Here is a 13,297-nt window from a genome sequence, read left to right as displayed (position 1 = left end):
CGTTGACGTGACAAACATATTTAAAAAAAAAAAAGTGATGAATGACATACATAGATTCTGTTTTAGTTCCCTTTTAAGACGGCCAATGCTGTGTATTTGCATTGAAGAACTTTTCTGTTTTCTCATCACATATGTTGAGGACTTATCACTTCTTAGGGAACTGGCCTACAGGTCAAAAACCTCTCAGCCAACTTTATCTTCATCATGCCCACTGTGCTGGAAGCCATTAACCAACCAATCTAGGTGCTACATTCAGTTTTCGTATGGTGTGGGTGTACATAAAAAAATAAACAATTTATGGCACTACTGAAATAAGGGCACATAATGAGTATTGATCTGCTTTTATTAACCATAAGCAGTGGCATTCTATTGATCCCCAGACCACAGAGGAAAGGCGCTATAATCACAATCTGTGTTCCCTCTAATCTACGCAGCAATTTTAAAGGTGCCATGTATCACTTTTGAACTGTAATGCAGATGTTATCGTGTCACTTCTCAGGGGACAAAGATTATCGTCATTGCTTAGCAAGGCTCAATGCTTCATGCAGTTCTCCAATCCCCTCAAACCCTGGGATTGTTCATTTTGTGTTGTTTCCTTGCAGCGCTCAATGCATTATGGGATACCTAACTGTGGGATCATCAATAGTGTGTCTAAGCTTCACATGGGACACGTTGACAAGATGACAGAGATTTAAAGGTAAATTGCAAGAAATGTGCGTACAGCCGGGTTTTTTATTTTTTTAAACATCTGAGTTGTATGCATATTTTCACATTCAAATCCAGGCAAAGTTTTATAAAAGATATCAGTAGCACATGCACTCAAAGTTTTGACTTTCCAAGCATTTCAGTTTACGGAATTTAAGCTTGGAGATACTCAATTTGTGCTAAATTAAATAACAGATTATTGTAATTTTCTGTACTTTTGTATAAAACTCATTCAATGCTTTAGTGATAGTGATACTCATATTTTATTAATAGCAACCTAGTTAAATACAAAATGGTTTCCAAGATCCCAATAAAAATCAAATAAGGGATAAGGAAGATGCAAAATTAATCTCCAACTCAAAAATACCTAGTAACTTCACAACCCCTTCTTTCTTTATCCCAAAAAACTCTGAACAGTCATACCAGATCAACATGAAGAAAATCAGACTTTAAAGGGGGACTGTGATCTGTAGTCTCTACTCCAACTGATTCATTTTCACACTGCACTTGTGCATTCAACTCCATAGGGCGAAAAGCTGTAAAAAGATCAAAACATTGGTTTCAATCAAATGATCATTTTATTTTTAAAAACACACTATATATATTTAAAATATATATTTAATACATGTTTACAGTGGGGGAAAAAAACATTGCCATGTGCAGAAATATCAAACAACAAAATGACAATATGAAATATATTTAACATAACTATTTCAGAACTGATTTATTTAGAATGTTCATTGAAAAAGCTTATCATACACAGATTTTCATACATTTCTTTGACACATGCACAAAACGTCACTTTTCAACTGAGGGAAGCTGTGGATTGTATCATGAATATGCACACATTCTTGAACATAGTTAACCAATTTAGGGGGTCATAGAAGGCCAGCAGCAGGTGAGAGAGAGAGAGAGAGAGAGAGAGGCACACACACAGGCGCGTGCCATTTCATATAGACTGTTCCTACTAATGTTTATGCACTACTGATCTAGCGCCCGTTATTGTAACGGGCTTAATGTCTAGTATTTACATAAACAATGACCAGAATAACTTTAAAAGCCAACTAATCCAACTTATTAATAAAAAAAAACTAGTGCTGGTCAACGATTAAAATTTTTAATCATGAATAATTGCATGATTGTCTATGATTAATCACAGACTATCACAACCATCACACTGTTACATGCAAAATTCAATAATGACTCAAAAGTAGTGTATTGTGTGTATTTGGTTTGAAAACACTTTAAACAAATAAGGTGCTTTTTAACAGCAGTATTCCCTTTACATTGTAGAAGTAAAAATATTTCTTGTAAATCTCAACTTAAATATTAATGTAATGAAATCAAATATAAATCCAAAGCTATCTGCCACTGTATTAACGTTTTAACTAGTTTGTTATAGAAAAACAAGTTAGCATAAGAGTCCACAGCCACGATCACAACATTATAACAGGCACCCTCGTAGCAACAGCAAGTTAACATGTCTAAATGCTTTTTCTTTTTTAATCTGAACAGATACCAGCAGAAACATTTTCTTTTACCAGGGAGCAGCATAAACAGTCTATGTTCAATAGCAATTCTTTGACGGCTAGTATTTTTTTCAAAATATTCAGTTTTCTGAAAATCGCACAAAGCAATGGTTTCACACATAAACCAACATAAAATGTATGTCTCTTATGCCTACTGTTGGCACCTGTATTCATTTTGCTGCAGCAGCCGCTGCAGGGGATGGCTCAACAGCCAGCATGAGTGCACGGTGGGTTGGCTGCCTGGCTGTCTTTGCGAGACAGGTGTGCAGGGGTGCCAGTTGCAGTGAGACGCAATATGGTTTGTACCTCATGTTATCATGTCTGTTCTTCCTAGGCGAAGGTTTCCATAGATGCATCAGCTACACGAGCATGATCAGCACCACGATCAGCTGGGGACAGATCAGCTGATGCTGGTACCTCACTTTCATTTTCAATCTACATCTCCAGATCACTTGCATCAAAATCAGAGTCCAACAAATCAGAGTCCGATTCAGTGATAATACAAAAAAGGTCACCTATGGATTACTTTGCTTTGAGCATTCACTTTGGTATCTCTCCATATGCCATTTTAGAAGCTATTTGCTCTTCGCTGCTCATGCACGCACAGGGAATCAAGGTCAAATCAACAAAGCTAACTTTCCTTCTAGCAAAAGCGTATTGAAAAGCACTTTAACAAGAAGATCACTGATCACTATCGATCACTAGCGAAACTGAGGCTTTCAAAATATAACAAGAACTGCGTTAATGCAAAATAAAATAATTGTCGGCGTTAATTAATGTGTTAACGCAATAACATGTTAATTTAAAGTTTTTTTTAGGGTTGGGCAAGTTATCTTAATCATAACCCCAAAAGCTACATGCATCAATATGTAGAATTTTTCTGTTCTAATAATGTCTAACCTGTTAGTGATACAAATAATAACAGGATTAGTTTATAGGGAGGGTGGTCTTAAAAACAGAACTGCAACTTAAAAACCAACAAAGTACATCCTATGTTCACACAATGAACTTCTAACAAGTATCTTCTGTAGATTGCTTGAGTAGACTGCATCTATAGGAGACATCAAAACTAGTATAGCGCATAGTTAAGAAGGACAAAACTGAATATCAGAGCAATAAAGAAAACAAAATAAGCAACTGTGATGCACAGGTATCTAAGAAAGCTTTCATTTAACTATAAAATGCAAAGTGAAACTACTGGGTGATAAAATTGCCCTCATCTATAAAGTACATTAATAGGGCTGCAACTAATGATTATTTTGGTAGTCGATTAATCGTTCAATTTATTTGATTTATTAATGTATTAGTCCCACGGTTCGATCGTCACTGCCTTGTATATTTACAGCTTTGAGTAGGGAGTTGCTCTTATTGTTAATATTATACAATAAGCACATGCATTTGATTTGCATCTGTAACAGCCACTGTAAATGAATAGTACTTGTAAAAAATGTTTTGTTCACCTTTATTCTCTCAGTCACAATCACGATACATACTACTGCAATTCTCCCACCACCCCAGGATCTGACACTGTTACTTTTTATCTGAAACTGGAAATAACTGTAGATGTGAGTGGTGTTTTGACACAATTGAACTGGAAATTCTCTGATCTGGATGGATAAAAGCTGACACACAAACTCTGGCGAATGTTTTATTTCTCTCTCATTGTCACTTGATTTTTTTATTCAATTTTATTGAGTGTTCCTGCTTACACTGAATTAGTATGAATTTTATGGCCCGTGATGTCAAAGCCGCACTGACAAAAAAAGAGAGACATAGGTATATACAGTGTTCTCCCCAGAATTTTTTCCAGCCAGGTGGCATGAAAAAGTAGCCGGGTGGGGTGGGACGGGGAAATTTGGTGGTGGGGAAAATTAAATGTGCATTATATTTTTTTAAATTATTAATAATTATTTTCCAGTGCTCAATATGACTTCCTTTTTTAAGGTGTGACACTTGTGCCAGTATATTTTTATCCAATTCAGGGTCCTGCAATCGTAACAAACATTTTAAATAACAATTGTTATGACAGAAACAAAGAGGCACAAGTATTGTCGCAGTTGGGAAGAAAAGTGAAAATAATGGAAAAAAAGTATGGGAAACCTAATGAAGAAAAATTTTAAAATATTCTTAAAAGTCAACTTGCATATGCAGAAGGTGTCTTTAGTTAAATACTTAATTCTTCTTTTCTTCATAGAGGCCCAGTTGTCTGCTGCTTTCCATAATCAAAGTCCCCAGCATCTGGGCCTTCCAAGGAGATTATTTAGCGTGTTTTGCTTCATTCTATTTCTCAAACATGTCTTGATCCTTTTAAGGGCAGAAAACCCCCTTTCACATTTAGCTGTGCTCACTAGCCCAATATGAGCTAGTCTAGATACAGATCATTCAATTTTCTAAAAGGTCAGCAGAAGACTCAATGTGCATTTTACTTTTTTTCATGGTCCAGCAAGCTATCTTTTCGAATTGTTGTGCATGGCACGTTTACCCAAAATAATTCCATCCTTGGGGGTTGTTTGTTTGAATATTTCATGCACAATGAGCACCACATACCATTTTCTTTGACCATTAGCCAATCAAAATCTTTAAACTATTGTTTGTTTATGCCGGTTAAGCTGTATTTAGATTTATCAATTGGCAGAGTGTGTGCTGAAGAGATGGGCTAGCCTCTGCAATGTTTTTGTCTGAAATTGCAAAATCAGGAGTTGACACCGCACCTTCATTAGTTTGTGGCATCTCTTTTCTGAAATAACTGAGCAGCGTTGTTTTCTGAATACTTTTTTTGCACATGTTGGTAAAATGTTTGGAAGAAATTAAAAGTACCTATGAATAAGACTTTTGAGTGGGAAAGTGAGAGCCTGTTGAATATTCAATGCACACGCACTACAGCAGGGCAAGACATGAACAAAAAAGGAATGGCAGATGGGTCACTTTAACAAAACTACGGAAGCATATTTAGGGCCACGGTGAAGAAAAAAAAAAACAACTATATGTCGAGAATAAAGTCAACATGTTGACTTTCTCTACGTTTATGACGAGAACAAAGTCGACATGTTGACTTTATTCTCGACATTAATGATTAAAGTAGAATGTCATAAACTAAACTTCATCTTAAAATCAATGTTTAATTTACTAGATTTTCTCAAACCCCGTCATAAGTTAATGTAGCACATTAAATGCTTTGTGTTATGTTCCCCGACCCAGTTGTTAATCACTTCTTAAACTGCCTTCCTCTTGCACGGAGGAGGCACTGGCAGGATTCGCCGCACAGAATACATTCACTTCATGATATTCCTGCTCTCTGAACATTTACAATGCTAAGATAAATACTTGATATAATTTTCATGATGAAATGCATTAAAGCATGTATTAAACATGCACGGTGGTGGGGCGGTAGTGCTGCTCCCTTGCAGTAAGGGTCCCCAGGTGTACGTTCAGTGTAGAGAACTTTATGGAAGGTGTGACGAGGCTCCAAAAAACTGGATGTATGAATGGGTATCGCACAGGTTTAACTTAAATATTGTGTAAATGTTAAGTTCGTGATCTGGTGTACGGAGACACGAACACAGAATTCAATGGATGTTCTTCTGAGCGGGCTTTCTTTATTGCACACATGCTGTCTCTATCGGACGTACCAAAACCCCAGTTCCTATCCTTCCTTTTTCTTTCTCCAAATAACCAATCACCACATGATAAATGTCTTTGTGAAATTAAAACTAGTTATAAACTTAGACCACGGAGTGTTCAGATCTTTAAAAAATCTTCATTATACATGTTTAATTATGCCATCCATTCAGGGTTGCGCCCATCCCAGCAAGCATCGTGTGTGAGGCAGGAACAAATCCTGAACAGTGCGCCAGCTCATCGCAGGGTGACTATGAGGAATACATACACTAGCAGGGTCAATATAGCATAACAAAACCCCAAACCCTACATGACTTTGAAAGAAAACTGAAGCATGCCGAGTAAACCCACCAGAAAAACATGCAAACTCAAGGATGGGAACACCCGGGACCCCTTTTGCTGCTAGGCAGCAGTGCAACCTTCACGCCACCATGCCCCCACATGATTAGTACATGCTTTAATGCATTTCATCATGAAAATGATAAAGTATTTATCTTAGCATTGTAAATGTTAAGGGAGCAGGAATGTCATGAAATTAATGTATTCTGTGTGCTGCCTGCATCTCCTCTTAGTGCAAGAGAGTCAGTTTAAGAAGCGTGTAGCGATTGACAACTGGGTCGGGGAACACTTAACACAAAGCATTTCATGTGCTAGATCATTTATGACGGGGTTTAAGAAAATCTAGTAAAGTAAATAATTTAAGATGAAGTTTAGTTTAAGATGTTCTACTTTAATGACAATCTACGAGAATAATAAAGTCAACATGTCGACTTTAATCTCGAGATAAACAGTGAAAATAAAGTAGAAATGTCGAGAATAAAGCAGAAGCACTACACAGACTGCACTGGCACTGAGAACAGAGACGTCACTTCCCGACACCTTTTTTCCGATATCTGACAGACTGGTTCCACTAGACTTCATTTTATCAGTCCTCCTTTCGTCCACCCATCTCCACATCATCTTTGCTTGTGAACTGCCGCTCCGCTTCCACTATTACCATGTACAGCCTCCTCTCGCCCGCCCACCTCTCCATACTCCTTGCTACTGTATTAAGCAGCTCCGCCCCTGCTATTACCATATACACCCCACTCCCCATACTCTTTGCTAATGAATGCCGCTCTGCCTTGTCTCCACTATTAGCTTTAGCATCGAGTGATCGGCAACATCCCGTCCCACGTCTCTCCTCTCGCAACTTGCGATTCTGCTTCTAAAATATTTGCCGGAACCGCCCCAAAACCCCAATGCCAACTCTGCAGATCATTAGATCTCCCTGTGCCTGTAGATCTGTGGCTGTCATCTCACAATGTCATGCGGGATGCCAGGCAGAGTGCCCAGCTAAAAGACACTAGGGAGAACACTGGGTATATACTTTTGGAATTATTAATTTTATGACCTTATAGTACATTTCAGAAAACATTGTGGCATGGATGCAACATTATTTATATTCATTCGCGTACCTTCTTGCGGTTTTAATCAGTGACCGCGTTTTGTAGTCTACATTGTCGATTACATAGATTAATTGTTGCAGCCCTATACATTAATTCTGTTGCACTTATGCTGTACATAAGATTAAGGAGCAGGCTGGCAGGACTGACACCTTTCAGGCATCCTTTACAATTAATCAATGAATCAAGATACATACAGCTACAGCAGAGAAGAACCTGAGCCTGACCTTGTTTACACATGTATACTTATGAACATTCTCTTCCAGCATGCTTCCTTCTACTTTCAAATGCATCTCTAATTTCTTAGTCATGCAGGCTTTAGGAGGGCCACTACAATGTCACTATTGTAATACCACTATTCTAAATACATCTACTGTGTGCCCTACCTTAATGACTACATACATGTCCCCATCAAATGCCACAATTAATGTTTTCAACCACTCCAACAACACCCCTTAAACATGTAACAGGGTCCGTATCAGTTTTCCTGATAGTCAAAAAAATCAGTGAAAGACACAGGCTTCATATAGACATAGGCTATATATTATATATATATGGAAAGGATAACTTGGTGAAATGAAAGAACCTTTACTAACAAGTGTAATTGAACAGTTTAACTTTAATGTCAAATGAATATCCAAGTAAGCCAGAGATGATTTTTGTAATATCAAAAACCACATTTAATATCACACGAAGGAGCTCTTGTACCCTACAGCTACTGTTTTAAAGACATGCATTTGAAAGCTAACATGTTAGTCACCCTTGACAGATGACTGGAAAACCTTTCTAACACCTGACATACCTAAAAACAAAAGGTAGGCAAATCATCACTACGGATGTCTAGGACTACCCATTTTTTAAATTCCAGACAACCAAACCTCAGGATTGGAAAACCTGGTGGAGTACCAGATGTTTCGGATCTTTCGCCTATTCGGTATTTTCCTATTTAAAACAATGTAATAAAAATAAAACCACAATTTCTTCACGTATTTGGTGCATTGTTTTACTCCCCTAGGGGAAATTATCTATGATGTTTTTTTTGGTGATGCCTTTTAAAGACAGTTGCTTACAGTGAGCCATACTGCGGTAACCCCCATCCATCTAAAGCCTAAATTATACTGGATGCATCCATGCGGATTGTGAGGGCAGCACAACAAATAAGACGTCAAACACAGCAAAAGGTAATCAAAGCTCAAGGAAGACATGCAAAAATATTTTAAAAGTGCATGTCTTCATTATATATGTCACCAGCTCACAAGATCATTATACTGGCCCACTCTTCACCGTATTTGCTTAATTGTTCTGCACATGCTCTCTCACACACACACACACACAAACACTTGAGAACAATGTAGAGAAATTGTGCAGTTAAACTAGCAAGAGATGCAACAGCAGTACCTGTAAAGCAACTGGAGTAGTGGGGGCAGTAACACCAAAAGGTAATTGTATCCTCTTATTTACTGTGATACAAGGGATATCCAGAAAAAAAGGTTACAACAGCTGTTAAAAATCGAAAAATTAATATATTTCAACCAAATTTACAGGGTATGTTCCAAAATATATGTTTATTTCTCAACATAATCGCCGTCAACTTCGATGCACTTCTTCAGCCTGGGCACCAGCTTTTTTATACCCTCGTCGAATACGCTCCGCTCCACCTCCGAAAGCCACTTCTCCACTGTCTCCTTCACCTCCTCATCGTTGGAAAAACGTTTCCCACCCAAGAATTCTTTCAGTTTGGTGAAAAAGTGAAAATGGATGGATCTCGGCCGCGGATTCGCAACGCAAAGTGAGGAACTTGATGACCGAACGAATCTACGCATCGGCGGTAGGGGGAGCAAATGGCCTCAGCAGAGGTTGACAAACTCGCTTGCTGTGATGACATTTCACAACTGACTGACGCGGTCCCGGGCTTATTTTGACTGTTAGGACCCCCCTACATGCAGGTATGCCAACCTTCGAAGAAAAAAAAAAAAATTCCCTGCACCCTCCATGGCACTTGTAACCTTTTTTTCTGGATATCCCTCATATAAATAATTAACACACTTTCTTATAAATTTAGAAAGAGAGGCCAAGGCGAATCATTCCACTACTGCTTCAAAACCAGTTTCAAGAGAAAGGAATCATAATTACAAGAAGCATTATGATAAAAAAATAGATATACTAGAAAAATGTTTCTGGCTAATTAAATATGGACTAAGTATGAAGGATATTCCACAAAGCAGCGATAACTGCAGGGAGGGGACAGAATCATAACTAAGTCAGAAAATGTACTGTGCTGCATGCAGAGAGCATCCAGGAGCCACATATAAAAAAAACCCTTAGTTTTCAGGAAAAACTAATTTTAGGATTGAAAATGTGAGAAAGCACAGTGATATTAGACTTATTAATCAGCCACAATATCTACAAGAAGCAGTGCAGAGTCAGTTCATGAAATGTGTAAGTGTTCAGCCTTAGAAATGGGCATTAACCTTTTGAAATCAGAGGGGTATACTCTACTGCAAACATATGTTGCCTTATGCAGTCACTGAGAAGTATCTCATAAAACAATAAGATACTCAACATTAACATATATATACTCGGGGCCTCTTACAGGTATGCCGTAGGCTGTGTGAATACTCCTTACTATCAGTCCAAACACTGCAGAGTGTGAACATGCTTCTTCAGGCCTAAACCTCATCTTTACTAACATGAGGACTCTGTTAAAGGTGCAAGCATGACACAATTTAAATGAAGCTTTATAGACAAATCACTGGCTGCTGTGAACTAAATATGTATGACACTGTAAAGGACATATTCCACCTAAAAATAATCCTGAAGGGTCAAACTGATCATTTTTTTGGATAGAGAAGCTAATTGTTTGTGAGATCTAAAATAGCTCTGAAAATAAAATTTGAGAATACAATATTAATGCAGTATTTCATTTAATTTGATAAAATATCTATGTATACACCGGAAAAAGACAACACATCAACAGAACATAACCCTTTAAAAATCAACTATTTGCTAAAACACTATCTTCCAAGGTGCCAATTATGTTTATATTGTGAGTGCTGTTGTAAAACGCTGCAGGTAAACTGGGCCACTAGAAAGTGTATCAGGACTACTAGGTTTGCAAAGCTGGCAGCCCAGTACAAAGGCCATATGAATTTACATTACATACCATGTTTTAATTTATTAGAGTGGGAAGAATCACTGAAATACACAAATGAAAATGCATCAATTAACGACAAGAAGATTCTCAAATAGACCTAAACAGGCCATTTTATAAAGTAGGAGATACTAAGTAAATGATTATTTGACAAGATGTGTGTTACAAGGTGTTGAAACATAAAAAAAAAAGTCCCAACTAAAAACCACATGTTTCAGAGTAAATATGTATGCCCTAAAATTACAAATTCTTGAAGCATAAATGATGCATCGTGGTATCAGAGCAAATGTTTTATACAATTACTTTCTTACACATGCACAGTAATGGGGATTTAAAAATCACAACAATTTTGAAAATGCGTAACATCACTTTTTAGGAAAGATGTCAGACCCGGAGTTTCAATTCTAGATTCACTAAAAAGCACAAAAAGGGAACAATGAGAAAACATATATTTTCAATACACAAATCGATTGCAATGGACATGGTGAAACCATAATGCTATTTAACTGTTGGAAAAAAACTGGGACGATTTCACACTACAGTTTAAAAGCTTTTGTGGACAGCTTTAACTTGCATTAGTGTTGCAATTAAAACTAGAAATGCAGCATGATTTACAAAAGGTTTATCTACCCAGAGGTCTCTGCTAATAAACATTTTACTTGCAGAATATTTGTAATAGTGCACAGTACGTGCAAAGCACTTAAAGAGACCTTCTGCGGTCACAATGCCACGCCTCGTTCGCACTCGCTGCATGTGACTCTGTTCTCAAGAGTGTCTCCTGTCCGAGGCTAGAAATAAACTTGGAAACTACCCCGAAACGATACGTACAAAAATTTTAAAAAGGGATCTTCAAAAAAAAAAAATTCGCATCCACCCATAAATTACTAAACCTAGTATGTTTAATGTTGTCTTACCAGTACAGATGCACTGTATGCGCATACTGGGATGCATGTTTAATCAGGCATCGTTTTTGAGAATAAAATCCAATTATAGTGAAAATGCGATCCAGTTTGCAGTATCCTATTGCTATCGCGGTTTGGAATTGCCGTATCCATTTGAGCTACTAAAGAATAGTTCTTTTTCAGTGACTAGCGCTGTTGCCCAAAACACTATTGATTCATAAGTAGTTTCCACCTTAACGTAGTATGGAATACTGCCGCCACGAATTTTTTCTACGAGACCGCGTGTTTCTGTTTATCTTCTGCGTTCCGTTTGCTGCGCGCCGATCACAGCATTTTCCTACAGCAAGGGAGAGTAAATTAATGTACGCTTCCGTACAAGGTTCCATGAACTGTATTAATCTCTGCTTCTACTTTGTACACCGTACACATTAAACCCTGCCCCAAATGTTAATCTGCAGTCATGTCTCTTTCCAACAACTCTAACTTCTACAGTTACGTGATCATCAGAACCCCCCGGTCAAAAGGACAATGTCGTGGCCAGAACCTGATCTCCCCCACGCCCCACATTGTGGCACTTTCAGTCTGCAAACAAACCACCTAACTATAAGAAATGTATTATTAAATCAAGAACATACTCCTCACCATTGCACGTCGTGCGTTTCGATCCTGAATTCTCCGTTTGGGGTGGCCCGGGACAATCCGGCTTTCTGGCTTGTCCCTGTGGGACTTTCTGCATTCGAGAGCCTGGTAAATGTCGAAAAACTGGAGGCTGCTCCGATGCCGACGGGGTTAGACTGTCGTCGTAAAAAGGTTCCATTGATGTCTGCCGTCGATGAAGCTCCCTAATTAATCGGGAAACATTAAATTCCCCTTTGCACTCGGATTCTGATTTGGTTAGTTGATGGCAATTCGGATACGAATTACGTTGGTCCCCATGGCTAGCCGTAGATTTGTGCATTGCCATTTTAAGCTTCCTTATTTTAGCCTTAATGGAAACGGCGGTCATTTGCAGGCAAAAACGGCAAGACGACGGCTTATGCGAAGAACCCAAACACATGAGACACATGGGGTGAACGTCAGCCTTTTGCAACGTGGATCCACATCGACATCTCTTGAGTTCGAGCGCTTTGCCCATTCTGGAATGCAGCGAGTCAGTGACCTAAAAGAAGTTTTAAAGAAAAACCAACTCCGCAGAAGCGTTAAGCAAATCGTAAATCCGCCAGCCACTTCCACTGAAGCACAATGCTTGACCCGTCCGGCCCCTCTCGGGGAGGGGAAAGGGTTTGGCTCTACCTCTTTTTCAAGTGAGGCGTTCTCGCGTTATGCTTCCAGGACTAACCACGTCTTCCAGGTCATAAAAGTCGACGGGCCACTTTTAAGTTTTCAAAGGGATGCGCACGCTAAATAAAGCTTCCGGATGAATTTCTGTTATCCCTTTGCAGGGAGGACAGAGGGTTGTTTTGTTCATCTTCATTGACCATGTGCTTTTTCGCACCAAGTACTATCCTACCCATAATCCTAACCCAAAACCATCGTCATTCACACCAAAACAGTTAAACATTAGCATGTTTTACAAACTGTGGTGCGTGTAAAAGACCGATAGCGCGACCCTGAACTGAACAAGTGAGTTCAAAAATGGGGGAATTCAAAAGCTCGACAAAAAGAGGAAATGCAATTGGCAAAAGTTAACTAGTAAAAGGAAATAACGTAAAGGTTGAGGTTTGTGAGACTACAGGTTAAAATAATAAAAAAGTGAATACTGACGTTACTCCAGTTTTATATTTTAAAAAGTGATCATGTAGTAACTGGAAGAGAAATACATGAAAATGTTTTTAAAAAGATCAATATAAATTAACACATTGTCTATTGAAAAAAAATCCAAATAATACAGCAGTGCTTTTCAACCTTTCTGGTGTCTCTACCCACTTTTTCTATGGTAGTGTGTTT

The 13,297-nt window shown here is 38.3% G+C and overlaps 1 protein-coding gene across 2 annotated transcripts in view; it reads right to left on the bottom strand.

Annotated features, from left to right (window-relative positions):
• Positions 1-13,000, bottom strand: part of LOC120523596 — a 91,338-nt gene extending 78,338 nt beyond the window's left edge. Inside the window, exons 1-2 of one of the 2 annotated variants that reach the window (XM_039745034.1) lie at positions 11,993-13,000; positions 1,129-1,241 (exon numbers count right to left, since the gene is read on the bottom strand). In XM_039745034.1, coding sequence (XP_039600968.1) covers positions 1,129-1,241; positions 11,993-12,485 — 606 coding nt within the window. In that variant the 5' untranslated portion in view covers positions 12,486-13,000. The remainder of the gene's footprint in view (positions 1-1,128; positions 1,242-11,992) is intronic. The other variant, XM_039745033.1, reaches the window with a different exon arrangement.
• Between the last annotated feature and the right edge of the window lie 297 nt (positions 13,001-13,297).

The sequence above is a fragment of the Polypterus senegalus genome, chromosome 2 (genome assembly GCF_016835505.1).
Source record: "Polypterus senegalus isolate Bchr_013 chromosome 2, ASM1683550v1, whole genome shotgun sequence".
NCBI classification, from domain to species: domain Eukaryota; kingdom Metazoa; phylum Chordata; class Cladistia; order Polypteriformes; family Polypteridae; genus Polypterus; species Polypterus senegalus.
This window is presented reverse-complemented; position numbering and strand designations above follow the sequence as displayed.